Source organism: Macaca fascicularis, chromosome 3 (genome assembly GCF_037993035.2).
Source record: "Macaca fascicularis isolate 582-1 chromosome 3, T2T-MFA8v1.1".
NCBI lineage: Eukaryota > Metazoa > Chordata > Mammalia > Primates > Cercopithecidae > Macaca > Macaca fascicularis.
In genome coordinates this window covers 126,923,086-126,950,659 of record NC_088377.1, presented here as the reverse complement: position 1 = coordinate 126,950,659, position 27,574 = coordinate 126,923,086, and the positions used below count along the sequence as shown (strand labels likewise).

The window sequence follows — 27,574 nt, the reverse complement described above, 5'->3', positions numbered from 1 at the left end:
ATACATTCTCGGTCTCTAGGTCGGTTGCAGTCGTTTTGGAGTGCCAGATCATCCCCCAAAAGACCCTGTTTGGAATGAGCCTCAGCAAAGGCAAGGTAGGAGGTCGAAGGACTTCCCAGGTGACTTGGTCTAGTCTACGGTTCGCAAAGCCTATCCTCCCTGTAGCCGGGTGCCAAGCAGCCTCGAGCCTGCTCCCCAGCCCACCTGCCAACAAAAGGCGTCCTCCGACTGCAACCCAGCCTTCTACAGACAGGACCCCCCTTTCCCGAAGTCATAAGAGAAAGAGAGTGCATCACTGCAGAAACAGTGGGCGCACACGAGCCCCAGAGCTAGAGAAAAGCTGGACGGGGCTGGGGGTGGGGTGCGGGGGTGGAGGGGCGGGGAGGCGGCTCCGGCTGCGCCACGCTGTCGAGTCTTCCCTCCCTCCTTCCCTGCCCCCTCCGCTCCGGCCGGAGCCCTCCACCCTACAGGTGGCCTACAGGGCACAGGTGAGGCAGGACTGGACAGCTCCTGCTTTGATCGCTGGGCTCCCGATCCCTCTCTGGCTGCTCGGCCGCCCGGAGGTCTGCACATTCTGCCCATGTCGGGGCTGCAGAGCACTCCGACGTGTCCCATAATGTTTCCAAACTTGGAAAGGGCGGGGGAGGGCGGGAGGATGGGGAGGGCGGAGGTATGCAGACAGCGAGTCAGAGTTTCCCTTGAAAGCCTCAAAAGTGTCCACGTCCTCAAAAAGAATGGAACCAATTTAAGAAGCCAGCCCCGTGGCCACGTCCCTTCCCCCATTCGCTCCCTCCTCTGCGCCCCCGCAGGCTCCTCCCAGCTGTGGCTGCCCGGGCCCCCAACCCCAGCCCTCCCATTGGTGGAGGCCCTTTTGGAGGCACCCTCGGGCCAGGGAAACTTTTGCCGTATAAATAGGGCAGATCCGGGCTTTATTATTTTAGCACCACGGCAGCAGGAGGTTTCGGCTAAGTTGGAGGTACTGGCCACGACTGCATGCCCGCGCCCGCCAGGTGATACCTCCGCCGGTGACCCAGGGGCTCTGCGACACAAGGAGTCTGCATGTCTAAGTGCTAGACATGCTCAGCTTTGTGGATACGCGAACTTTGTTGCTGCTTGCAGTAACCTCATGCCTAGCAACATGCCAATGTAAGTGCCTTCAGCTTGTTTGGGGGAGACTGGGGAGAGAGGTTAGATGGGAGGGCACCCTGCCCTAAAAAGGAAAACCTGTAACCTGAATTCCAGGCACACTTGGAGGGCAAACTCTTAGGCATGTGGGAAAACGCCGGATTTGATAAGAAACATGGAAATTACTTTAAAAAATGAAAACATAAAAGTCTCGCCAAAAGTTAGGGAACTTTTCTTCTAAGTTCAGAGTGAGACAGTTAACTCGATCTGGATCCTCAGCTTGGTGACCCCCAAAGGGAGCGGAAGGTCTTTCCCTAAGGATGAGATATTAACCACCAATGTGGTGGAGGAAGTCAAAGTCCTCCACCCCACAGGCCCCATAACTGCACTGATGTCCACCTTGTAAAACTTGAGGCCTGCGTTAGAAAGTCCTTCAATTGAGTAACATAAAACTCACCTCCCAAGAGCTTTTATCTTCTGGGCTTTGTAAGGCTTCTCTGGAGGAGGAGGATGACGATGATGATGATGGTTATAAGGCGCCCTCTGGAGGAAGGAAAATGAAAGTACAGAGGACAGGGCCTTAAGCAAATGGAATCCCAATTAAAGCTTCTATGGGTTTATACAGATTAATGATTAGCATTTCTGGTTGGAGCCTTTCCCAGTGGCTAGTCAGTGAACCCTGGAAAGAAGAATGGATGCTACTTGGAATGGGTACTTTCTGAAAAGTAATATAAGTGTCTCAATTCACTTTCTAGTCATGGAAATGGTAACATTTTTAAACTCAAATCTGTCCTAAATTTTGTTGAGCCGAGAATTACCCCTTTGACATGTTCCCAGTGATAATCAAAGGTTATGAATGCAGCAAGTTGAGAAATATCAACACTGACAAGAGACTCAAGAGACCGGGGTTTTTCCCATGACTCTGACACCAATTTGCTGCGTGACCTTGGGCAAGTCAAACGGCCTTTTCTAAACTGTGAGACAGAGATTATGGGGACCCCAAGGCCACTTTCCAGCTCTAGGTTTTATGACCAGACTTTCATATCAAGATAGAATGAAGAAGATCAGTCCGTTTTCATCTTGAAAATGGCTGCCAAAGTACTAGACAAAGATATTGACTAGACGGGGGATGGTATTGTCTGACCACACCCAGTACTCCAAAAAGTTGTTTCAACTACATAGCACGGTGTCTACTACCGCATAATTACTAATGAGTGTGTGTGTGTGTGTGTGTGTGTGTGCGCGCGCGCGCGCGTCTGTGTGTGTGTGTCTGTCTGTTCCCCCTTCATTCACTTTTAGTGTACTTACTGTGGATACTAAGGAGTAATTGCAGTGAACAAATTCACATTACCGAGTTCATATTTTTAATGAGATCTGAGAGTGGGAAGAAAGAGTTGGCTCCTAGAGAATAAAATGAAGGCAGACTTAGGGAAATTTGAAGGTACAAAGGCAACTTACCTTCTGATCAACAACCAACCACACTCTGGAATAAATGTTATCAAACACACATTCTTCAAAATGGTCCATGTCTGAGTAATTAAAAGGCAAATTTCCAAAATCATAAGGGCTTCCGTTAATAAAGTCAGGCATAATTATTCTTCCTATTGATGGACACAATGAAGTAAACATATCATTCTTGTAATTTAACAGTAATTCTCATAAATTGCCCTTAAATGTCAGTGCTGGATGTGGTCCACCCTCCTGAATTGTGACTGTTGCAACAGATGTTCTCACTTCAAATAACGCACTTCTTGGCCACCTCATTAAAGCAATTTTAGGGGTGATTCATCCTATTGCAAGCTTGGCCACACTTGTATCCTGTATTAACCGATAATTTTTATACTGTAGGAGAGGAATTCACTCTTTAAGGACTTATAACAATTATGGCAAAAGGGTGGATAGCACTTTTGTTTATTTTTTCTATTATTTTTCAAGATCTTTAATCCACAGTTTTTCCATTTATACAAAGCTCTTTCTCAGAGACAAAAATGATACATATTGGTAAAATGACCTTACCTAATTTAAGTGAACTAATTTAAAGCAAAATTCAGATGTCTGAATTAATCCATCTTCACAGTTAATAATGTGCAAATTAGACCTTTTGAAAAACGGTATTAAGAACAGTACAAACTCAATGAAGTACTAGGTAATTTCAATGTTTTATAAAAAAGTAAGTCTACTTCAATGTTTTATAAAAAACAAATTTCAATATAGAATTTTAAGGTAGCATACTTTCCTAAATTTTACCTTTTCTAGATATTTGGGTATTAAATATGGATTAAGCTATAAATTACTTCCTCATCAATCTACTAATCTTGTCTTACATTCAGCGATTCATCTGTGCACTTTACCAGCTTAATTGCTAAGTATTCGAAATATCCTTCAGACACATTAATATTTCACAGCATTTATACAATAGTAAATAATTAACAATTTAATTCAAAATATATTTACATATTAATATTGCAAACAAATCACCCTGCTGATCCCTGCCATGCTTTTGGCCTGCATAATTTCCAAGTCATTAAAATATTCTTAATAAAATATATAATTGGTCCTTTAATTAGGTAGCTCAATTTTATAAACTTGTCTCTCTATTTGTTAATTATTGCTATTGATCCATGAGGTGATACTAATAATTATTTCCTATCTTTTCTTTTTTATCTACAGCTTTACAAGAGGTGAGTAAAATTATTTTTAGAATTTTTTAAAAATACTTTGATTCCCTTGGCTACAGTGATGTCTTCTCTTGGAAGGGAAGAAGTTACATTAATAGTGACCATCCTAGATTCCCAAGAAAATTGTGAAGAATTTTGATAGTCAAAACCTTTCTGGCAGCCTTAGAAAGTACCCACCCAATTTTCCAAAATAGGCGGGGCTACTGAATAAGACTAAGTTTATAAAATACTCATAAGAAATATAGAGTAAATAATCCAATAGAAGTTTGAGTTTTAGGATCTGCTACTATGAAGCAGAAGATTTCACTGAGCTAGAGAATCTTTTCACTCCTTTAGAATCATTTGCAAAAGCATTTATTGTTAACACATTCTTAGCTCGTGAATTGAATTTGAGGCATAATTACAGGTAAGTATTGATATGTATTTTTTGTTCTGTAGGTACATATTTTTATTTGATGTATTGGCAAAATTTTAAATTGTAGTTTGAAATATTAAACTAAGATAATAGTAAATGCATAATGTAATGAATTGTGAAGGTATATTTGTTTACTACATCAAAATGGAAGCTGTTTTAAAATATATATACAATTTTCTTCATAATAATCTTTGATTTCTTCTTTTCTAGGAAACTGTAAGAAAGGTAAGAGTATAATACTTCTCCATAAACATCTAAAATTATCAGGGATAACTTATAATTTAACTAAATTTATAGTAGACTATGGAAGGAAAATATCAAAATTTTGCTCATATGAATATGCATTAGCTAAAGCATAAAATAAAGTAGCTTTGATGTTTACGATAACAAAGTTTAATTATCTTCCAGAATCATCCGTAATTACATTTATGTGATACAAACTGGTGATTTACATACAAAATGAAAAAAATGACTTGTTTTTATTCTGGAGATGGAAAGCATATTATGTTAATTATAGGTAGTAAAAAAGTTATTTTAAAGAGCTTTGACTATATAAATGTGCTGTTAAAAATGTAACAAAATGGTCATTTCACCTACAGTTATCATCTTATTCAAATGCTATGCATAGTATTAACCCAATAGCTGAAGACTGTGGCAGCTTCCAATCCCCCAGCTGAAAAAAATTACGTATAATTACAATTTAAAAATGTACTTTTATCTATTGCATTGTGTCGATTTTTTATGTAGTGTCTAATAACATTGTAGTTAGATCAGTCTTACCAACTAATTATTATCAAGAATGATTTGTTTTCACTGGAAATTACTTCTTAGGCATTTATTATCGTGCTGTTTGTATCTTTCCTGTAGGGCCCAGCCGGAGATAGAGGACCACGTGGAGAAAGGGTGTGTAATTTTTGAACTATAAAGGGCTTTACCCCATATTTGAATAGCTACATATTAGAAACTATAGGAACTGGCAACTGGCAATTTATAAGAATATTATGTATCCAGATAATTGTATACCCCTTTAAACAGGTAATGCACTGCAGAAGAAGTGAATGAGCATTATTACATATAATCAATATTTGTTTTAGGTCAAAATTACCGTTAAAAAAGAAAAACTGTTACAGTCATATTATTTGCATGGCCTACTTTCTTTATAATTTACCCATCCAACACATGCATAATGAAAATGTATCTACCTACTACCACAGTCCTCTCTTTAACATATTTGGTTTGCTTTTGAAGTAAGATCCCTTAGGTAGCTTGGAAATAATAGTGAATTAGTAGTCAGTAACATGTTTCTCTGCTCAAATTCATACATGTACAAGTCAGGCTTACATTTTATTTGTGGCATTATTAAATCTCCCTGCAATGCTTATTTGACATTTATAACTGCGTGGTTTTGCATTATATAACACTTTTGCCAATATGTGAATACCTATATCTTATATCTGTTAGGAAGTGGAGACTTACATGAATTCCACTCAAACAATTTATTAGAAATAGAATTATACCAGTTAATTATTTTAATAACACAAGTAGTTAATGATAGTAAATCTGCAGGATTTTCTATCGTATGATAAAGCAACCTTATTAACTGTCATATCAATTAATTTATTCACATGTAACATACCAAAACTATTGAATAAGTTTGTCACAGTCAGAGATCGGCAAATAACAATACAATGTAAGTCCTTGTGCACTGTTAAACATGTGAAGCACACAGAACCATACTGTTTGGCTATAATTTTTATATTTGAATACTGGAGCTTCAGTACAAATTAATATTCAATGGCTGAGATACTTCTTTAGGAAAGCTACCCTGTGATATCTTGAGAGTTATTAACCCTCTTTCTAAAATAGACTCATAAGTGAATGTCAACCAATGACAAATATAGTATATTAAATTTCCACCCTACTTGCACATAGAAAGGTCTAAACAACTGATCTTACCACATATAATTCTTAGGTTTCTACAGGGCCTGTCTAACCTGACCTTATTCATTTTTTACATAACAGGGTCCACCAGGCCCCCCAGGCAGAGATGGTGAAGATGGTCCCACAGGCCCTCCTGGTCCACCTGGTCCTCCTGGCCCCCCTGGTCTTGGTGGGGTAAGGTGTCCTAAGTATTGCTAACTTTAAGCTAACTTCAGTTTCTCTCTGTTGAAAGAAGGCTTATTGTGGAATTTATTTTTAGCAGTTAAGGGATAATTGTTCTATTTGAAAATTAGTATATTTTATTTCATTTATTTGGTTTCTTCACTCAAGATTCTGCTTTACCCGTTCTCTTTGTGAGCCCTTGTCAATTACAGGACTGGTCTTTGTGTGCGCTGAAGTTAGCTGTGGCCATCATTACCATTATTTAATTTGGAGATTTAATATCTTTTATCAGTAAGGCACAAATAAGAGGTGTTACATAATTAAAGAGTTTGATTAGATTGAACTACATACGCGAAATCCCTGATCTTAAGCAATTTCACAAACATCCTACGCTTTTTATTCTCCTTGACTTGAAGTCTGCTGAACCAACATTCAAAGCGGTTTTAGGTTTAATTTGCTTGAAACTAATTTGAGAAAAGTACATTTCCCTTTTTCATTAATATCTTCTTTTAGCTTTATGTCTTTAACAATGGTATGAGTGCCAAATGGCCTCACTGCAGGAAGGAAAACATTTTGCTTAATTGGTTAGCACTATGAATCAGAAGCCTGATTCTAACACCCAACTGTATGCCAGTAAAATAAGACCTTTCTCCCCCGAAGATCTTATTATGATTGCTTATCTATGAAGGGCATTAAAAAGCAGCTTCTTTAATAGAGCTACCACTATAAGAGAGATCTTTAACAGTAAAGTTATTACTGTGAACTAGTTTTTAAAAGTTTTATCTTCCAAGGGGCATTTTAATTTAATTTTCCTCTAAACTTGAAAACTCTTTATATCCTTCCTGAAACTCAGGCAAGAAAAAGATCCCTTAGTCATTTTGTGTAGCTCCGGTGGGGAAGGGCAACAGGTGAAAATGCGAAGATGTCCTCTTGAGCTCTGTCTAATTTGTCAGGAGCCCTTAGTAACATTAAAAGTTTAGAAAGCTTCCCTTCCTCAGTGTAGAAGTAAAAGGTGGGAGTGGAGACACTGAGTTAAGACAGAAGAAGGGCTCAAAAAATAAAGTAGGGAAGTTCTCCATTTCAAAGAGATGTGGGCCAAGTTTTAAATGCACAGCTCTCCTGACTTTTTAGGAATTCAGTTCAATATAGAATTTTAAACTAATAATTATATCAAAAACATTCCCCTCTTTTAAATAACAACAGAAAAATATTGACAAGTAAAATGAGAAAATGAACAACATGGCTAGTAACTAAAAATATTTTATATATATATATAATATACATATATATTTTTTTTACTCCTCTAGAACTTTGCTGCTCAGTATGATGGAAAAGGAGTTGGACTTGGCCCTGGACCAATGGTATGCTTATCTGTTTATCTTAGCCAAAAAATTTACTAAATAAAGAATTCATTGTCTGTCACATTTTACAACGCCATTTATTTAGCTACCTAAGTTAATACTCAATACTTAGATCATATAAAAACAACTCTTTTTGTCTTCAAATTTATGAAAACATAAGTTAAAGAGTTCAGTTTTCTTTACAAAAGTGCCTCATTAAGATAGGTCGTATGCTTATGTTCAAGAAATAATCTTTGGATATAGTAATCATAATTTGAGCAAATAAATTTAATTTAAAACAGTAATCACTCTGATTAATTTTTTAAATATTCTTTAGCATTGCTTAGAATTTTAAGCAACACTTAGAGACATAGAACTATTTATTAAGTTCTCTGAACTTGTTGGAAAGGATCAACAAGTTCTAGTCCAGCTAATTCATTTTAAAATGGGAGAGTTTAAGTCCTTTTCTCAAGGTCGTCCAGGTAACTAATGACATAATTAGAACTAGCTGCCAGACAAGATGTCTAATATTTGATGACATCATGGTTTATGTACCTAGTCCTTGAATAAACCACTCATTTAGTCAATGGATATTAATCAGGTACCTTCAATGGGCCCTAAACGGTATTAGGAACTGGGGAAATTACAAGGAATATGACAGATTCTGATCCCTCCTCAAGGAGTTAACAATATAGGAAATGTTTCTTTTTCTATATTTTGACCAAAAAAAATTCTTTTTTAGTCTATTGATTGTAAATCAATACAGAATAGAGTATGAGTAAAAATCTAGCATTTATGTCACTCAGTACAAATATTCAGCACCATACCCTATCAGTGGAGTACCGCTTAGAAACATTCCCAATATGATGATGATGATGATGACTATTAACAAATGAAGCTTCTAACAAGCATTAGAGATGCTTGAAGGGAAAAATGCTAATATGAGCATGCGAAATGTGTACTAGCATATATGAAATAGAGGGAAAAATTGCCAGAAGTCAAAGTGTTAGGTTGATTAAGCACTACAAAATTGAATGTATACACACACACATGCAATTTAGTGATTTTAATTAACTGTTTCAAAACTAAGGTATTTATCTGCCCAAAGTCAACATGGTCTTTAAAATGTAAATTTTACCTGGGCAGTGCACTTAGTGCTCTAGCTTCAAAAGAAGATGTTCTGCTGGAGCTAATGGCCCACAGTAAGCTAATATACTCTAAGGGTGAGATAATATTTTCTGTAGATTAGAACTCTCACTTGAGAAATAATCTACCTTTAATCGATGACTTCTAATTCCCTATTTTTTTCTGGTAATTTAAAATGTTCATATCTGAAATGAAAAAGTAGAGCATTTATTTTGGCTTTGTTTATATTGGATATTTGAAATTAGCTGTTTCACCTAATGCTGGACATTAGTCAGTTTTAAAGCAGTACCTATATCTCAAGAAGAAGCAAAGGGTGGAAAGTAAAGAGCCACTAAATGTCATTTTTAAAAAGCCCACTAAGCTGGGAAAATTAATATGGATTTCAGATTCCCCTGTTTTTGGAACATCTGTCTTAGGGGCATAAAGCAGAGTATTTTACTTTGAAATATCGGTGAAATATAATTTAAGCTTGCACATCCACACACACGCACAGACATATGTAATCAACAGATATGTGTTTCACAAATAGGGAAGATAGGCAGCAATAAAGTATTAGTATTAAATATAAAGTATTAAAATAATTCTCCATGCTGGAAAATCAATAACTATAAAATCCCACAGGGTTCTTCTCTGAATTAATGAGTAATCATACTGTCTCACAGCCTCCACGAAATACACTACATTTTATGTAAATGAAATTGTTGCAAATACATGAAAAAATAAACAAATATAATTAGAAATTCCTGGTGTCAAAGAAAATTATTTTTTAACATATGCCTAAAAAGCTATTGTGATTGAAAAGTGACAGTTTCTTTTAATGTTGGAGCAATTTCTAAAACCAAATGAATAATTCTTATAATTAAAATGACATACATTCTAAATAAAATCCATGTTATTTCACTCTAGGCATTAATATAGTAGGGTAGGTTTGACTGCAGAGTCCCCACGGCTGATGTCACGAACAAATTACTTGAGACTGGTACATGAAATATTTTCAGCATTATGAGGAACAGACCCTACAGATGAGCTTACACAGACATTGATTACTGCAAAGAGGAGTCAAGAAAGGGTTTTTGGTGTATGAGCTAGTAACAGTCTGTTTTACCCTACTTTTGTGCTACAGAAAGAACAAAGGGAAAAACAATCTTCCATCATCTGGGCCATATTTTCAACAATAATATAATATAATAGACTTTTCCAGAAGGCTGTTTCAATAATATTTTATTTTTCCTTCACCCCTCATTACATCCACTTTTGTTTGACATTTTCATCAGTCACCAATAACCCTTAGAGGAGCGATAAGGTTATAACAAACTTCCCTTTAATCATTAAGAAGGACTTGTGATTCTTTTCAATTTATGTCCTTTGTGGCAATGAAAATACCAATTTCTTAGCTAAATATGACATAGGAAGATGACATATGATCAAAAAAATCCAAATGGAAATGCTTCATCTGCTGCATATAGGACAATTGTATATTCTGCACTTGTGCAAAGACTGATGCCCTTCATTGCATCAGAACAATCTCAATATGCCCAATCGTGCACAAGTTTAAGGAACTTATGACTGTCTCATCTAATTCTCACTGATTTCTATTGATTTGGATTGGGAGAAAAGGAAAAGCAAAGGGGCAGAACTAGTGCAAGAAGCTTGAGTCCTTAAATTCTTCCTCAGGAGAAATAAAAACTATGGAATAAAACCACAACAATTCTGTTTGTCCATCACAAAATGTCTATGGCACTGCTAAGTTGGTCATATCTGATGCCAGCCAACACCATGACCACTTATCAGTGCTAACTATTGATATATCTGTTTTCTTTACAGGGTTTAATGGGACCTAGAGGCCCTCCTGGTGCAGCTGGAGCCCCAGTAAGTACTGAAAGTTTATTATGCCCCTTATGTAAAAAGACAGAGAATTAAGAAATAAAGGCTTGGAGTATGACATTCTTTTCTTCTTTTAGGGCCCTCAAGGTTTCCAAGGACCTGCTGGTGAGCCTGGTGAACCTGGTCAAACTGTGAGTACCTTTTTCCACTTCTGTGATCAGTTTTTTTCCTGGGAGTTTATGAATATAACCTTAACGAAATGATGGGTCTCCCATTTTCTTAGGGTCCTGCAGGCTCTCGTGGTCCAGCTGGCCCTCCTGGCAAGGCTGGTGAAGATGTAAGTATTTACTCTTAAGCACTTTCAAAATGCTATTTAAATACTCTTGCCTCAACAAGATTTTCTAGATTCAAATTAAGTATTCTGCCAAAAGCTGAATATGCCTGAAAGAACTCTTAATACATGGGAAATGATATTTTAATGAAACATTAACTAACCTGCTTATGTTAAGGGAAATATTAAATATGTATCTGGATCCACATTTTTATGTGATAACTTTCTCCCCTTTTGTAAAAACCAAGATTTCCCCCATTTTGTCTGATAGTTTACCAAGAAGAAGTTGACTGTACGATGTTTTCATGTTTAGGGTCACCCTGGAAAACCCGGACGACCTGGTGAGAGAGGAGTTGTTGGACCACAGGTGAGACTTTTTACATTGGTAGATAGCACAAACATTATAGGCCTATAAGATAGTTGCTAAAACTAGCATCAATCTAAATGACAACATAGGTGTCACCCAAACTTATGACACGAATCGGAGGCATCTAACAAGGAAAAGAGCCTAGTAAAAAAAATAAATGCATATACATTTTATTCATGCAAATAATGGAATACTAATGACAGCAAGCATACTATAAGCAAATAAATTGTGTTTTCTACAAACACCACATCCTTAGTTACATTAGAGTAGGTTAATTTGTCGTTCCATGCTTAAAGGTATACTAGACTTTGATTCAAAGCTTGAACTTTGATGAGAATAAATACTTTGGAGGGAAGAAGTAACTGTCTTTTTATTTATGGTAAAACATTATTCACCATCTTCTCCATTTCTTTCTAAGGGTGCTCGTGGTTTCCCTGGAACTCCTGGACTTCCTGGCTTCAAAGGCATTAGGGTAAGCACATTCTTTACTCAGATGAGAGAAAATGCCTATTAATTTTTGGAAAAAACTCAAATATGTTTAAAATCTTGGATGACATATATTCACTTTCAAATTCCTGGAGTTTGCCAAAGGGAAGAAAGAGTTAAAGAGTCAGATTTCTTGAAAGTAAAGTGGGGTGCAATTTTTTCAGTCTGTTCATAGCAACCAAAAAACAGGCTCACTACAGAGAAAATTATATGGAACACATATTATTTATTATTTGCGACCATCTGAAAATCATAAAATTATTAAGGATGGAAAAGATGTGAGAGAGCACCTAGTCCTCCATCCTTCTCTCTCAATGGCAGGAAAGTTAAGTGACCTATCTAGGGCAATAGACTAAGTTTGCTGGGACCCAGAACACTGGACTTCTTTCTACTGCAGCAGACGAGATTCACCCAGGAGAGATTAACGGCAAAGATATACAATTTTTATTTGGCCAAACACTATCATGGAACAGTATTTTATAATAAGGCTTGCCTTTCAGGGACACAATGGTCTGGATGGATTGAAGGGACAGCCCGGTGCTCCTGGTGTGAAGGTAAATATTAAATTAGAAGCACTGTTTTTAAGCACTTGATTGAAATTCCCCGTGACCTCCAAAAAAGTATATTATACTGAAGATTACCCATATTCTAAAAAGTTTTTTTTCTTTTCTGTACTTCAAATCCCTCAATGATTGGGACTATGAGAGTCTGTGACAAAAGGTCAATTATTAATATTTATTTAATTCAATGTCTATTAAACAATTGAGACAAAAATAATATTAATGGTTTCTTCTTCCATTTTCTTTCTCCCCTCTGTAATTTCAGTGTCTCTCTGCAGCCAAAATAAAAGTAAATAAACATATTATCAGAGATTAGAACACTCTATTATTTTAAACTGTAAATTCTCCTTTGCCACACACTAATTAGATAGGTACATTCATGTCACTATACACTTTTCAACCTCCTTCCTGTGATTTATCTGTGCACACTCAAAAAATTTTTAATTAGGTAATTAAAGTCTCAGAAGTGTGTTATCTCTTGGCTAGGCTCTTCTTTGACAGCGTTTTCAACTATAAAATGTTCTCTTTCCTATTAAGGAGATAATGTGATATTAAAGTGAATACCAACGTAATTACAAATTAATGAGTAACGAATACTAGCGGGACCAGAAATGAACATGAATATGGAGAAACTGTTCTAACTTTCCAGCTGCCACACAAATGGATAAGGTCAAACTCATTCTCCCAAGAGCCCGATATAACAGCTCAGACTACTAATCACTGTATCATAAAATGTTAGAGCTGCAAGGAGCTTTGGAGACCCCCTCATTTTGCAGAGGTGGGAAACTGAGGCTTAGTGAGAGCCATTGACCTGCCCAAAGTCACACATCTAGAGGTTAGAAAGTCATAGGCTAGAAATGATCCTCCCCCTGCCATTTCAATGCTTATTCCCAAATAATAGACTTCACATAGAATCCTGGAAATGAAGGGTCCTTATGAGGTCTCTTAAACCATATTTCCCCTATATCAAAATCAGATTATTTTTAAGAAAAGTTCTTTTACATGTGCCATAGTATTAAATCCCACTACTACTACTAGTACCCTGGTTTTAACTCAGGATAAGAGTATAGATTGGAAATAAACATGATAGCTCTAAAAAATATTATGAAGCTTCAATTTTTCATGCACATTTTATGAAAGTGGTAACACTGAGTGTTCAAAACAACTTTAAAGAGGATAAATATGGTTACATTGAAAGTAAATCTATCCTTCGCCATCTCTTTTTATGATATTGTTTCTAATATATAATTGATATCCAGAATATAAGGGAGAAATTGGGGAGGAGGTACACCCAACTAACCACATTTCCTTAGAACCTGGACATGTGGTACTATCTGAATAAAAACTCATGTTAGCACATTTTAAAATCTGTGTGTCTGGCATAATTGAAAAACAATCTATATGTGTAAGAAATGTTACGAAATATATGAATGGTTCAAAGTGAAAAAATAGGGTAAAATTGCACTATCAGGAAAAATAATTGTTATATTTAATGAACAAAAACTCAATCCTTCTTCTCCATGTAGGGTGAACCTGGTGCCCCTGGTGAAAATGGAACTCCAGGTCAAACAGTAAGTATTGATTACTTCATTGTAAATTTAAATGTGTACACTCTTTGTGAGATGGAACTTCTTTAATGTTCTTGCTAATCACTGTATTCTTCAGCATTGTATTCTTTGATATTTTTCTAATAGCCTTCTGATACTTAAAAGAAATCCACTACTGTTTAGTTGGAATTAGAAGGCAACTTATTTATTTTTAGTGTTATTCTTGTACAGGTTGGAAATTGAACAAAGCAAATGATGCCTGTGACATTTTTTAAATTAGCATTCTGGATTTTATTGAAAATATTTCTGCTTCTAGGGAGCCCGTGGGCTTCCTGGTGAGAGAGGACGTGTTGGTGCCCCTGGCCCTGCTGTAAGTGCTTCCATTTCTGTTCAGTTTCATCCTTTTAAAAGATCTTCTAATGACTGTCATTTAAGTTTCCACCTGATCTTCCTCTTTATTTTCTTCCAAGGGTGCCCGTGGCAGTGATGGAAGTGTGGGTCCCGTGGGTCCTGCTGTAAGTTTTGACACTGGGGAATTTGAAAGGAGTTCAGAATGTGGGGTGGGAGCTGTCTTCTTCACTAATCTCTTATGAAATAGCATCATTTCAGACACTTTACCAAATGTTCTGTGAGGTCTTTTGAAGGCTCCATTTGTACGTAGTGTAAGCCGTTTATAAGTACCTGAACTTTTGATTGATGTGTAAAGCAAAATCTCCCCACCCTGGATACCATGAATGTCTTGACTTTGATGAGATCCTAATGACAACAGACTGGCTGTCAATTTTTTTTCTTTACTAATATAAATAGTGTCATGCCACTGTAAGCAACTTCGATCTTCTGTCATTGTTATTGTTTCCTTAATTTACTTGGAAGAAATTTCTTATCACCTTCTGCTTTGATTTCAGGGTCCCATTGGGTCTGCTGGCCCTCCAGGCTTCCCAGGTGCCCCTGGTCCCAAGGTAAAAACACTGGTGACCATTGTCACTACTTTGATAAACTTTTTACTGTGATGTGAAAGATTGGAACTGTGTTTGCAGATAGAGAGATAATTACAAAACAATTACCTTAATTATTGCTTCCCTTCAAAATGGACATAGAATGACCTGTTTTCTCACTCTACGTTTGAAGTAGATCGTCTCTCTGCACTGTACACTGTGCACTGTGCCCATCGATATAGATGGCAACATGGAAATTGATTCTCCCAAGTCAGTTAGGACTGACTGAGAACCAGAGTCAATCACAGAGACAAAAGGAGAGGGAAGGTAGTAACAGTAGCCAAGATGGCAGAACCAGGCAAGGAAAATAGGAAACCAAACTCAAAATCTTGCTGTAATAAAACAGATAAGAAAAGTAATTGCAATTTTCATAAAACTTGACACCTTAAAAACAGATATGGGCCGGGCACGGTGGCTCACGCCTGTAATCCCAGCACTTTGGGAGGCCGAGACGGGCGGATCACGAGGTCAGGAGATCGAGACCACAGTGAAACCCCGTCTCTACTAAAAATACAAAAAATTAGCCGGGCGTGGTGGCGGGTGCCTATAGTCCCAGCTACTCGGGAGGCTGAGGCAGGAGAATGGCGTGAACCCGGGAGGCGGAGCTTGCAGTGAGCCGAGATCGCGCCACTATACTCCAGCCTGGGCGACAGAGCGAGACTCTGTCTCAAAAATAAATAAATAAATAAATAAATAAATAAATAAAACAGATATGCTGTTTATGCTGTTTCATTATTTGCTGGTTAAATCCTTGGTTTAATTTCCTCTTTTAGGGTGAAATTGGAGCTGTTGGTAACGCTGGTCCTGCTGGTCCCGCTGGTCCCCGCGGTGAAGTGGGTCTTCCAGGCCTCTCCGGCCCCGTTGGACCTCCTGTAAGTAACCGTTGTCTTTAACCTTTATTGAGTAGAAGAAAATGAAGGTAGAGTAGGGAGAAGAAGAAGAATGAAGGTGGGGTCAAAGAAGAACAGAAATATTCCAATTAACTGATATCCTTCTCTTTTCCTTTTCCTCATAGGGTAATCCTGGAGCAAACGGCCTCACTGGTGCCAAGGGTGCTGCAGTGAGTATATCTGTGTAGCTAAAATGTGCCGCTATGATTTTAAAGGCATTTAATGTGTACTGCCTCTACAGCCCATCACCTCCCTAATGGACCACACTGCATTTTCCTTCATAGGGCCTTCCCGGTGTTGCTGGGGCTCCTGGCCTCCCTGGACCCCGCGGTATTCCTGGCCCTGTTGGTGCTGCTGGTGCTACTGGTGCCAGAGGACTTGTTGTAAGTGGTCATGACTGTGGGTTCTCATCATCCTGAAATACCAGCTCTGCCATTATTTCATCACTATCTAGACTTCCACTTGTAGTTTTATTATTCCTATTTTTCTCTTCCTTAGCGTTTTTAGTTTATATTTCTTATGTAAGTGTATGTATATACACTCCCGTCTGCTATTTGCACACAGACACTCCCCTCCTGTTATCTTCGATCATTACCTCAAGGTAAATGAGGCAAAGTTCTACAGTATCAGTTTTGTCCCTTTGACCAATACCATTCCCCTGTAGGCAATTTAAATATGAACTGGGTACATTTCTTAGAGAACTTGAGCTTCTCTTTACCTTGACCCACAAATATTCTAAGAGATTTGTCTGCAAGAGAGTTTCAACATGTTTGTCATTTGACCACTGTTCTGTATTGAACCCTAGGGTGAGCCTGGTCCAGCTGGCTCCAAAGGAGAGAGCGGTAACAAGGGTGAGCCCGTAAGTAGCTCTATCATCACAATTTTATAAAGTTAATTGTTTTTTTTTTAATTCCAGTTTCTCCAGCTGGACATAGTATAAAAATTATTTTTTTACTCCCTCTTCTTTTGTTGTTTTCATTAAACAGGGCTCTGCTGGGCCCCAAGGTCCTCCTGGTCCCAGTGGTGAAGAAGGAAAGAGAGGCCCTAATGGGGAAGCTGGATCCGCTGGCCCTCCAGGACCTCCTGGGCTGAGAGTAGGTTTCAAATGCTCCCAACATCCAAACACATCAGAGGCAGATAATGACACCCCTTCATTGGGAATTGGTCAAAATTACTGACTCTATTTTCTTAGGCAAAAAAAGCATCTGCTTTCCATCTGCCTTATTAAATCAGTGACTCTCAATTTAATATGTTATAAAATGGCCTGGAAACAATGTTGACCTACTTTTGCAGGATGCTCATCTAAGAATTCCTCTAGGGGTTGGGTGAAGTGTTTTGCATTGGTCTGTGTCTGTATCTCCCCTGTAAGGAGATCATGCTATTTTAACAAACTCTACCTTATCAAAGTCCAGAGATTTCTTTAATTCTCTCATGTACTTTCTTGCAGGGTGGTCCTGGTTCTCGTGGTCTTCCTGGAGCTGATGGCAGAGCTGGCGTCATGGTAAGCTGTCCATCACTTACTTCCTAGAAAGGAACTTGATGCTTCTCGTGGTGGTTGTGTCATTAGCTTTAGCATCCTCCTCCTCTATCTCTTTTTTTTTCTTTTCTTTTTTTTTTTTTTGAATAGGGCCCTCCTGGTAGTCGTGGTGCAAGTGGCCCTGCTGGAGTTCGAGGCCCCAATGGAGATGCTGGTCGCCCTGGGGAGCCCGGTCTCATGGGACCCAGAGTAAGTTTCAGACTGATTCTGAGCAAACCACACCTGGCATTACTTCCTTCTTTAAAGGGTTGGTTAATATTGAAGATAACAATAAAGACATCAAAAGTAAATTTGTTAGTAGTCTTGCTGACAGTCGCATTTTTAACTTAACTTTATCAAAGCTCAGTAGATATTTTCATGTATTTAATTAGTTCATACATTTTCTATTTATTACTTGATACAATGGCTATGAGGTTTTTGGAAGAACAGATCTATTTTAATATATCCAAATGAGGTTGATTCTCCTATCAGCATGAATCTTTTATCTTAATTTGTGAGTTTTATATAAGGTGTTCATGAAATGTATTAGGACTATACATTATTCGTTTATTAGATTCATAAGTGAAGTCATTTTCCCAGCAATCACAAAGTGCTATAATGTATTCAGCATCACACTAGCTATGGAGAAATAACCTCTAGGTCCATAGACACACTAATCCATAGCAATAGAGTAATTTTTTGCCTCCATAATCTCTTATGGGTGAATATCAACTGTAATTGTATCATAAACAAGCAATAGGGACACCAAATATAGCAATAAGAAATCCACTTCGGAAATTGCTTGCTAAAAGTATTAGTTTTTCTATTATAAGGTAAATAACGTGATACATTTTGCCCATATAGCATGTTGCTTAACAGTTTCTTGAGATATCTATAAATGGGTGAGTTGCACTAAATTTCTGTAAAAGGAAAGCCACAAAAAAAATAGAAGAAAAATTTCAGAAGTCTTCACACTTCCCAGCTAGTGGCTAATATTCCTAATGATTTACTTTAGGCAACAAACAAAAAGTGGAGGGAAAAAGTGCCTTTGTTAGACTTCAGTTAATCTGAGGCTTGAGTATGTAAGTTAAAGTGCCAATATAAAAGCATCTTCATTTATTTTATAGGGTCTTCCTGGTTCCCCTGGAAATATCGGCCCCGCTGGAAAAGAAGGTCCTGTCGTAAGTATTGCTAATTTTCCATTATATTTTCAAGGACACTTATTGCACCCTTATCAAGTCTATTTTGTGGCTTATTTATACATGAACACATTGAAAATAAATATCAGACACATATATCATCTGGGAATGCAGAGTAATAGATTGTAATTATGGAGTCCAAATGAATGCAGGACTGAAAGCAGAGCAGGGGAGAGAAAAACATGGCAGGGAAAATTGAAGCAGGTGACAAGGGGATGACAAGAGAAGGGAATGAGGGAAATTGCATACATATGAGATTGAATTGGCTATGTGTGTACCGACATCCTAGTTAGAAAAGGAAAATGGATTCATAATTTATTGACTCTTTATACAAGAAGCTCTACGCATTCAGAAAACTATTCTGTTTCATCCGTGGCAGCATCATAAGCTTGAGGTTGTGAGAAAATGTTGACACTGAGTAAACTTGAAATAACTCTGCTTCCAGGGCCTCCCTGGCATCGACGGCAGGCCTGGCCCAATTGGCCCAGCTGGAGCAAGAGGAGAGCCTGGCAACATTGGATTCCCTGGACCCAAAGGCCCCACTGTAAGAATCATCACAACTTTCTTACCCTCAGCACTTTTTGTGGCCACATTTTACCAAACTCTAGTATTTCTCTCCTGCAAATCAGTCCAGTCTCAGGGAGTTTCCTTTCAACACAGGAAAACTGCAGGCCACTATCACATTAAGAGTTTACCTCCAGTGTATTCTTATATCCCTGCTGAAAATCCATCTCCTGAGCCCCATGCTTCCACAGACACAAGGACATCTTACTGTACATGGAGCTGCATGGTGACGGATCATCCTTAGATAACAGAATCCACAGACTAAGGAGCTCAAAAGAACACAAAAACAAGCAGGAAATCAACATTCCAAAATCATCATGGTGAATTTGACAATAAATGTATAAGGCTGTTTTTTGTTTTGTTTTGTTTTTCATTTTTTCTATAGGGTGATCCTGGCAAAAACGGTGATAAAGGTCATGCTGGTCTTGCTGGTGCTCGGGTAGGTGCTAACTTGTGTACAGATCTATTCACAGCATTCATCTAAGAACCACACTTTTTTTTTTTTTTTTTTTTTTACATCATCTCATATCATTTTGTCACTTTCTTTTCAAGATGGCATCCCCAGGGGTCCTTTTACCATCATAAAATGCCTTTTTTTAAAACCAAATTTATAAAACAGTCAGCAAAAACAAATCAGAATATCCATTAGGTCAAAAATACAGAAGCCCTTGGCTTTTATTTTATTCATTTTGTAATTAAAAGGGTATGAATATGTAGTAGCATTCTCTGGCCTTTATAAATTGCCTTGTATCTACATACTTTGCTTGATTCCTATCAAAAGTTAGTAGGCAAACCCATAAACATATATACCTACTATGTACCCACACAAATTAAAAATTTAAAAAGTTAGTAGGCAGTATTTGGGCTGTGGTGGGAACCCACAATGAGTTTAATTCATGCTAAAATGACAAACTTGTTTTAAGGAAGTAACACATGAGGCTTTGAGACATCTTAAACTACCTGGCTTACAGGTAACCATCAGCCTTTCTGTTAAACATTTTTAGGGTGCTCCAGGTCCCGATGGAAACAATGGTGCTCAGGGACCTCCTGGACCACAGGTGAGTATTCCTCCCACTCTTGTGCTCTTCTGCACTAGAATGTGTATAGTCTCTCAAACTGACCATCTCCATTTTTCAATCCAAAAGTTATATAGCTAGATAACAGTGGTGACAGACGTTGCTATTTATGCCCTCTTTCCTGTCACTTTCAGGGTGTCCAAGGTGGAAAAGGTGAACAGGGTCCCGCTGGTCCTCCAGGTTTCCAGGTAAGTCAACTCAAACATACACAATACTGCCTTTGGTCAGCCTATTCAGCTATAAGTCACCATACCGTACCTCTCTCCTCCACCACAATAAACATGATTTCAGGACCAAAGGAAAGAAAGGTGCATTTTTTTCAAACAAACTTCTGTGTCATGCTTTAATAACACACAATCATGCTCATATTGGTATTTGGTAGCCACCACCCTGAAACTCAATTATTAGCAAATCTCCTGAACATAGCCATAGGATTGAGATTTGTATTTCTTTTCATTTTTAGGGTCTGCCTGGCCCCTCAGGGCCAGCTGGTGAAGTTGGCAAACCAGGAGAAAGGGTGAGTAAAACAAGTAATAGTAAGTGGTAACTACTAAACTTGAGAATTTCCCCCTGTTTAATACCCCACTGCTATGCAATTATAATATGTAAAAGAAAAATTTCATATTTCATATGTTAATGATAGTGTTTTACATATGTTGGTGCTGATGGAGAGAATGAGCCAAATTACTTTAGTTCTGATTACTTTGTTTTACAGATTTAATGAAACATCACCTTATGAAAGTAAAATCTATCAATGAATATTTTATTTAATAGCCTTACTTTTTGTATTGTTCTTGATAACATTAAGATACAAATTATTTCCTTCCCCATAGTGAAAAAGTAAATGCACAATTTTCAATCAAACTAGATCCTGAAAAATTGCTTTTATATTTTTCTTGGCATTCAGACGTGACACTGCTATCCACAATCAGGGCATGAGTTCTGAGTCATTTTCTCTCTAATTGTGATGAATGTGCCTCAATTTAGTTACATTCTGTGGCCTGGTCTCCTTTATCAACAGTGGGGCACATTAAGGAGACAGCTGGTCAGTGATAAAAGAGATACACTTGGGTATACAATTAACTAGGTAATGTACAGAATATGATAATTTCTCTTAAGAGGACGGTCTGTCATATAGCTAAAAATAGGCAACGTCTAATATTATTCATTATTATTTATCTTTTTATTGAAGGAAACAGTCTGTTTTGTCACTTTTTTAAAAAGCAATAAACTAAATAATGGGAAACAAATTTTTTGATACCAAGTTCTGGGATGGATACATTTTTGTCACCAATAAAATTCTCTCTTTCTGTATCTTTCCATACTAAAAGTTGTTCTTATTAGCCTGTGTACTTATGCACTCATGTAGATAGTGCCAGCTTTATTTCACTCTTTCAAAATTTTTCAAATATCTTAATCATAAGTGAATTTAGAGATCACACAGAAATTTCATGTTTTACTCTCATGCTTTGTCTAGGGTCTCCCTGGTGAGTTTGGTCTCCCTGGTCCTGCTGGTGCAAGAGTAAGTGTTACTTCATTACTTTCATAAACTCTAGCAATGTGTTTTACAAAGTAGTAGTGCTTTCTCCTTAAAGCCACTGATGACCCTGCAACAAGTCTCTGATGCCCTTCTACAGTCAGACGTAATCTGTAGAGAGAATTAGATTTCTAAGTTGATAGTAGAATTTTTTGTTTCATTGCTCATATTTCCTATCCAATAATTACATAGTTATAAGAAACATAAATAAATCAATATATATATGTTATCATCAGTGATTTATATAGACAACTATGCTACATTTGTGACAGTGGCTCAACTTCAGCTAAGGAAAAATAATATCTTACTAAGATCTAAGGTTAATTTTGGCAATGTGTATTGATGTTCAAAGCCTAAAGCCCAAATTATGAGTAGTCATATAAAGGAAAAAATACTTAGTTTCTCTGTGGGTATTAGCATCACTGAAACAATTAATCTGCCCTGAAAGTATCCCATCATGTCACTAGTTAACACACATGTAGAAAGCTCAAAAAACCAACTTATAACAAGGTCCTTTGAAACAGTTACAATGTGGACCTATGTGATAAATATTTTGGGCTACAGAATGCTATGTTCTAGTGATATTTAGATGTAAATTGGGAGATATTTAGATAGGCATAGATTACATATACAAATACATGTATCAAATATAATACATATGAATATTATAACTATTACATCATTATTACACAAGGTTATAAAAAGGGGGCACAGATAGGAGAATATCTGATCTTATCTACATCTGCCATTGCTATTCAACTAAAATGACACAATCTTTTCCTTTAAATAATACACATAACTGGCATCTGTTTTTACCTATGGATTTATCACAGAAAAGACTCCCCCAAAAAGGGGAATGAATTGCAAAAGTTGGATATTATACTCTAGAAGCAACAAATTCTGGAGTTGTAGTCATGGGACATTAGAGCTAAATGACACTTTAGAGAATATCTCATCAATCTCTTCATTTTACTAGTGGAGAAATTAGGAACAAAAGAAACTTTAATTTGCTAATAAATGCAGAACGAAGATTCAGAAGCTACACAAGTGTAAACTCTCATATGTAAAATAGTATCACTGAAAGTGATGAATGGTGCAACACTTCTTCTAATCACTTTTTTCCAGGGGGAACGCGGTCCCCCAGGTGAGAGTGGTGCTGCCGGTCCTACTGGTCCTATTGGAAGCCGAGGTCCTTCTGGACCCCCAGGGCCTGATGGAAACAAGGTAAAATCTTATGTTTTACATATTACTGGTTTGGCCCAGTCTGCCTAGAATAAGTAGACCCTTTAAATAGAAAGATAATTGCTTTTCAGATTTTTATTTATTTCCAGTTCTGTGATGACTTCCCTCTCAGTAAAGAGCAATCTGATTCCAGTGGACCTGAATTATTCTAAGCAAGCAAACAATAGGGAGAACTGTGGGGGAAATTCTGTGTTCCCCAAACATAAATGAATTAGTATGGGTTGTCACTCTTTTCTCATCACACTGTTTATACTTTCGTTTTAATCTAGAAACATTGTATACATTGGACATTATTTTCAGAGAAAAAAACTTTTTATCTTCTTAACATCTCATCCCATAAAGTAAAATTTCAAAAAGTAGTCTGAATTTTAATAATAAGAGTTTATGATGATGAAAATTCATTGTGCAATACATTCACACCAAAAATTTGTCTGGAAACTTGTGTTCCAAAATAGAATCTGTGGTTTCGATTTTAAAATAGATTTAATATACATTCCTGAAAAAGTGATTACCTTAACCACAATAAAAAGAAGACAACTCATATTATTTTAATTCTTAACTCTAGGGAAAAAGTGTAAACATCAGTTGCAAAAAGCTATTTTAGTGTATGGAAGGATGTTCTTGGGAAAAAAATAAAAAACGTAAGAGGGAGAGAGGAAATAAAGAAACTTTGGTATTGTGAGGTAGTACTTTCAAAGGGATCTATTTATCTCAGAAGCTAGTCAACAGGTTTTAAGTACGTGGAATTGTAGGGTTTTATGTGAAAATGGAAGATACGGTCTCTACTCTTAAGGAGATTAAAACATAAATATCTCCTCAATTGACAGGGTCTCTTTCCATGTTTTCTATCTGGGCTAAGAGACTTATCCTTGAAAAATGTCTGTGGGTAAACATTTTTTACTCTCTGCTTCCCATTGTCCTATCCTCTTCTTCTCCGTGCCTGCCATCCTTAAGAGTATTGAAGCAGGTTATAGAGGAATCACAGCTGTGCACTCCCACTACCCTCATCTCTTCAGTCACCGTATCATTAACAGCATCTCTCTCTGCTATATTCTCCCTCCTTTCAATAGTCCAGACCTTCTTTGTGTTTCAAAGCAGGCAAGAAGCCTGTCTAGATAACTGTTTAAATTGGAATTCTTCAAGAGTTTGATTCTTCATTTTCTTCTTTCTCCACTAAAATTGATTTCACATGTGTTTGACTCAAGGGTGAACCTGGTGTGGTTGGTGCTGCAGGCACTGCTGGTCCATCTGGTCCTAGTGGACTCCCAGGAGAGAGGGGTGCTGCTGGCATACCTGGAGGCAAGGGAGAAAAGGTACCCTCCTAGTGTTTAACTCTATTACGTATTGTTGATGAACTCTAGCGAAGAAGGCTGCACAAGGATGCCCAAGTTTTCACAATTCTTGGCAGGTGGTCTGGTAGCATTTTGATATCTATCTATATACATTTCCCTCTGCCACCTAGCACCTACACATTTCTAAACTCACTAATCTGGCAAAATTCCTTTCTACCATGGAATTTCACACAAACAGATGGTGTTGAGTAATACATGAGGCTCATTTTAATGCCACTAACAATAATGCCTCATCCTGCCCTAATTAATGGGAAGAAGCTATATTGAACAGCTGTCAACCGTGCTGCTGCATTAGTTATGCCATAAGAGTGATCAGGCGCTGCAGCCCATTGTGATGTTGCCTTACAATTCTGTCCACATGAATCTGTACCTTGCTTGATTATGCTTCAGGAGAGTGTACGGAAATTAGAAAAGATTGTTTAACAATAATCTGGAAATGGCCTTGAATTATTTTTCCTCATTATTTTTCTCGATTAACATTCTACAGAATGGTAAGGAATCGAGACATTGCTAAAAATCTTAAATGACTGAAGGTATCATAGCCTCTTCTGCAAAAAAGAAAAAAATTTTATATTAATTTTGATTCAAAATTTTGGTCAGAAAACAAAAAGTTGCTCTTGCTTTATGCTTTCAGGGTGAACCTGGTCTCAGAGGTGAAATTGGTAACCCTGGCAGAGATGGTGCTCGTGTGAGTAGAATTTTGTTTGTATGTTTGTTTGTACTTAGATTTTTTTTTAACGTTTGACTTGAGAAGTTTTCCAGATTAGAACTACACACACTTTCTTTATCAAGTTTAATAAAATAATATTCCTTTCTCTCCTGCGTCTATGACTAATAATATCATTTTACATGTTTCAAAGGAAAAATTCAATGGGATTTAACCTCTTTAAAAATAATATCCTGAATTTTCTAACTTCCCTAGCGTCAACGATACCAAGTACAAATGATAGACCAAAAGCTTTAGGTTTAATAGAACATTAAATGATTGTTTCAAGTGATACCAGAGATTTAAATAAATAAATAAAAATAACTCTCTTATGCTTTAGGAAGCCAGAACCTCTAACAAGGTTCTATAGTGATTCAAACCTACTTCCTAGAAATTTATCACCCAAAGAGCAGCCCCAAAGGTTAGCTGTTAATGCCATGAAGATGCCGAAGATAGTCCCGTGACAGTCTAATTACCTTATCTAGGGGGTCAGCCTCATGGGTCTTCCAGGCCACAGTTGGCCTGGATTCCTTTATTCACCTCTCCTTCGGAGCTGAAAACTGACTATAGCACATCTGTAATAGTCTTTCTTTTGAATCACATAGTTCTAACAGTTTCAAACAAGGCTGCTCATTTGCTGCTCTCCAGGGAATTTTATAATAGCAGAAAGTTCAGATCTCCCAAATTTCTGACCTGCTATTGACTTACACATTTCCATGACCTTTATTACTCGAGTACCCTCCTTCTGAGAGTGGCTTCTAATAGTCTTGATAATTAGAACCAAAATGCATCAGAGGCCTTCTTGATGTCCAACCAGAGTGCAGTAAAAGTGTTCAGTCACTGTATAAGCACAGTCAAAAAGAATGACAAGGTTTACTCTTGATGATACAGGGTGTTATTAATAAGACATGTTTCCTTTTTGGTACTAGGGTGCTCCTGGTGCTGTAGGTGCCCCTGGTCCTGCTGGAGCCACAGGTGACCGGGTAAGCATGAATTTTCACTGAGCCAACAGCAATATCTAAAATTTCCTGCCTTCCCTAGTCCCAAAGAGCCCCAGCAATTCATTTTTATGGCTTGGTATAAAGCCTACTTATTTAAAAACCTAGCTATTGTGATAGGGCAGCAGGAAACAAATGCTGTGTGTTTAAAATTACTTTTCCCTTCCCTTCCTATAGCTATCTGATCTATTCTCTAATCCCTAGCATTTGTTTTAAAGTCTTTCCATGTTGTGCATTAACAATATCCTAATGTACTGAGGCTTCTCAAAGCCTTCAATTATTTAAAAAAAAAAAATCAATATAATACATAGTGTGCCCATTTCACATTGAACAGTCCACTTAAAATAGATCTTATTTATTGTATTGCAAAGATTGCCACAAATAGATCAGCCCCATGTCCATCTAAAAATTAAAATGTCCTCCTCCTGGTATTGCGGGCACTGATTTATAGTGTTTTCTCAAGTGTACAAGCCATACCACGTAACCCCCAAAATGAATATAGCATTAAGTAAAAATCCACTTCATTTTACTCTGTGAAATGTACATGAGTTTTCTCCTCCACGGCAACTACAGACTCTGACAATAGCCCCCTGTCCACCACTGTTGTCTCTGCCTCCCAGTTTTTGAGCATCTATGTCAGGCACATTAACAGACTCATCTTTGGTCCCATTATAGGGTGAAGCTGGTGCTGCTGGTCCTGCTGGTCCTGCTGGTCCTCGGGGAAGCCCTGTAAGTAAGAACCTGGGTCATTTTGGATACTCACACCTCACGATGTTTAGACATTGATGAACCTAGGATTGATAAGACATTTTTAAATACTTTCTCCCACCTAGGGTGAACGTGGTGAGGTCGGTCCTGCTGGCCCCAATGGATTTGCTGGTCCTGCTGTGAGTATCACATAATGAAGATTAATCTGAAAATATCCTAATTTGGGGAGTAGAGTGGGTCGGAGTACCAGAGCTCTAACTGTTTCTTTCCAACAGGGTGCTGCTGGTCAACCTGGTGCTAAAGGAGAAAGAGGAGCCAAAGGGCCTAAGGGTGAAAACGGTGTCGTTGGTCCCACAGGCCCCGTTGGAGCTGCTGGCCCATCTGTAAGTTGAATTCACTGGTGGTCCACACAGCAGCCACCCATTAGATCTTACAATTAAACATATATTCGTCAAGTGCCTACTATGCAACAGGGAATACACCAGATAGAAGATGGAAAATAACGGAAGGGTTAACATTTGCACGCTGTTTTACAATGTATAAAAGTTTCATAAATATTGTTTTATTTTAATTCTCTGATAACTTCATAAGGGTGGTAATATTGAAGAACATTCTGACACAGATAGTCATTTTTTATTTCCACATTTTTTTCTAAGAGATGTGGGAATGATCCTCTTGAAGAAAAGAGTAACATTTATAAGAGTTTGTTTGTGATTTGACCCCACTTTTTTCTTTGCATTTAGGGTCCAAATGGTCCCCCTGGTCCTGCTGGAAGTCGTGGTGATGGAGGCCCCCCTGTGAGTATTTACAATGGACTCTCACCACTTTTCTTTCTTCAGAATCTATTAAGGACACTTGAAGGTTTTGAC

General features: G+C 37.6%; 1 protein-coding gene across 1 annotated transcript in view; it reads left to right on the top strand.

Annotated features, from left to right (window-relative positions):
• Positions 1-939: 939 nt before the first annotated feature.
• COL1A2 (collagen type I alpha 2 chain) overlaps positions 940-27,574 on the top strand; it is a 36,722-nt gene continuing 10,087 nt past the window's right edge. Inside the window, exons 1-38 of the mRNA XM_074035520.1 lie at positions 940-1,146; positions 3,796-3,806; positions 4,429-4,443; positions 5,086-5,121; positions 6,241-6,333; positions 7,629-7,682; positions 10,632-10,676; positions 10,769-10,822; positions 10,915-10,968; positions 11,276-11,329; positions 11,748-11,801; positions 12,316-12,369; positions 13,902-13,946; positions 14,239-14,292; positions 14,393-14,437; positions 14,828-14,881; positions 15,691-15,789; positions 15,933-15,977; positions 16,092-16,190; positions 16,613-16,666; positions 16,794-16,901; positions 17,255-17,308; positions 17,435-17,533; positions 18,451-18,504; positions 18,968-19,066; positions 19,472-19,525; positions 20,091-20,144; positions 20,297-20,350; positions 20,626-20,679; positions 21,640-21,684; positions 22,825-22,923; positions 24,147-24,254; positions 24,928-24,981; positions 25,929-25,982; positions 26,673-26,726; positions 26,831-26,884; positions 26,981-27,088; positions 27,449-27,502. Of these exons, the coding sequence (XP_073891621.1) occupies positions 1,077-1,146; positions 3,796-3,806; positions 4,429-4,443; positions 5,086-5,121; positions 6,241-6,333; positions 7,629-7,682; positions 10,632-10,676; positions 10,769-10,822; positions 10,915-10,968; positions 11,276-11,329; positions 11,748-11,801; positions 12,316-12,369; positions 13,902-13,946; positions 14,239-14,292; positions 14,393-14,437; positions 14,828-14,881; positions 15,691-15,789; positions 15,933-15,977; positions 16,092-16,190; positions 16,613-16,666; positions 16,794-16,901; positions 17,255-17,308; positions 17,435-17,533; positions 18,451-18,504; positions 18,968-19,066; positions 19,472-19,525; positions 20,091-20,144; positions 20,297-20,350; positions 20,626-20,679; positions 21,640-21,684; positions 22,825-22,923; positions 24,147-24,254; positions 24,928-24,981; positions 25,929-25,982; positions 26,673-26,726; positions 26,831-26,884; positions 26,981-27,088; positions 27,449-27,502 (2,349 nt within the window). The 5' untranslated portion in view covers positions 940-1,076. The remainder of the gene's footprint in view (positions 1,147-3,795; positions 3,807-4,428; positions 4,444-5,085; positions 5,122-6,240; positions 6,334-7,628; positions 7,683-10,631; positions 10,677-10,768; positions 10,823-10,914; positions 10,969-11,275; positions 11,330-11,747; positions 11,802-12,315; positions 12,370-13,901; positions 13,947-14,238; positions 14,293-14,392; positions 14,438-14,827; positions 14,882-15,690; positions 15,790-15,932; positions 15,978-16,091; positions 16,191-16,612; positions 16,667-16,793; positions 16,902-17,254; positions 17,309-17,434; positions 17,534-18,450; positions 18,505-18,967; positions 19,067-19,471; positions 19,526-20,090; positions 20,145-20,296; positions 20,351-20,625; positions 20,680-21,639; positions 21,685-22,824; positions 22,924-24,146; positions 24,255-24,927; positions 24,982-25,928; positions 25,983-26,672; positions 26,727-26,830; positions 26,885-26,980; positions 27,089-27,448; positions 27,503-27,574) is intronic.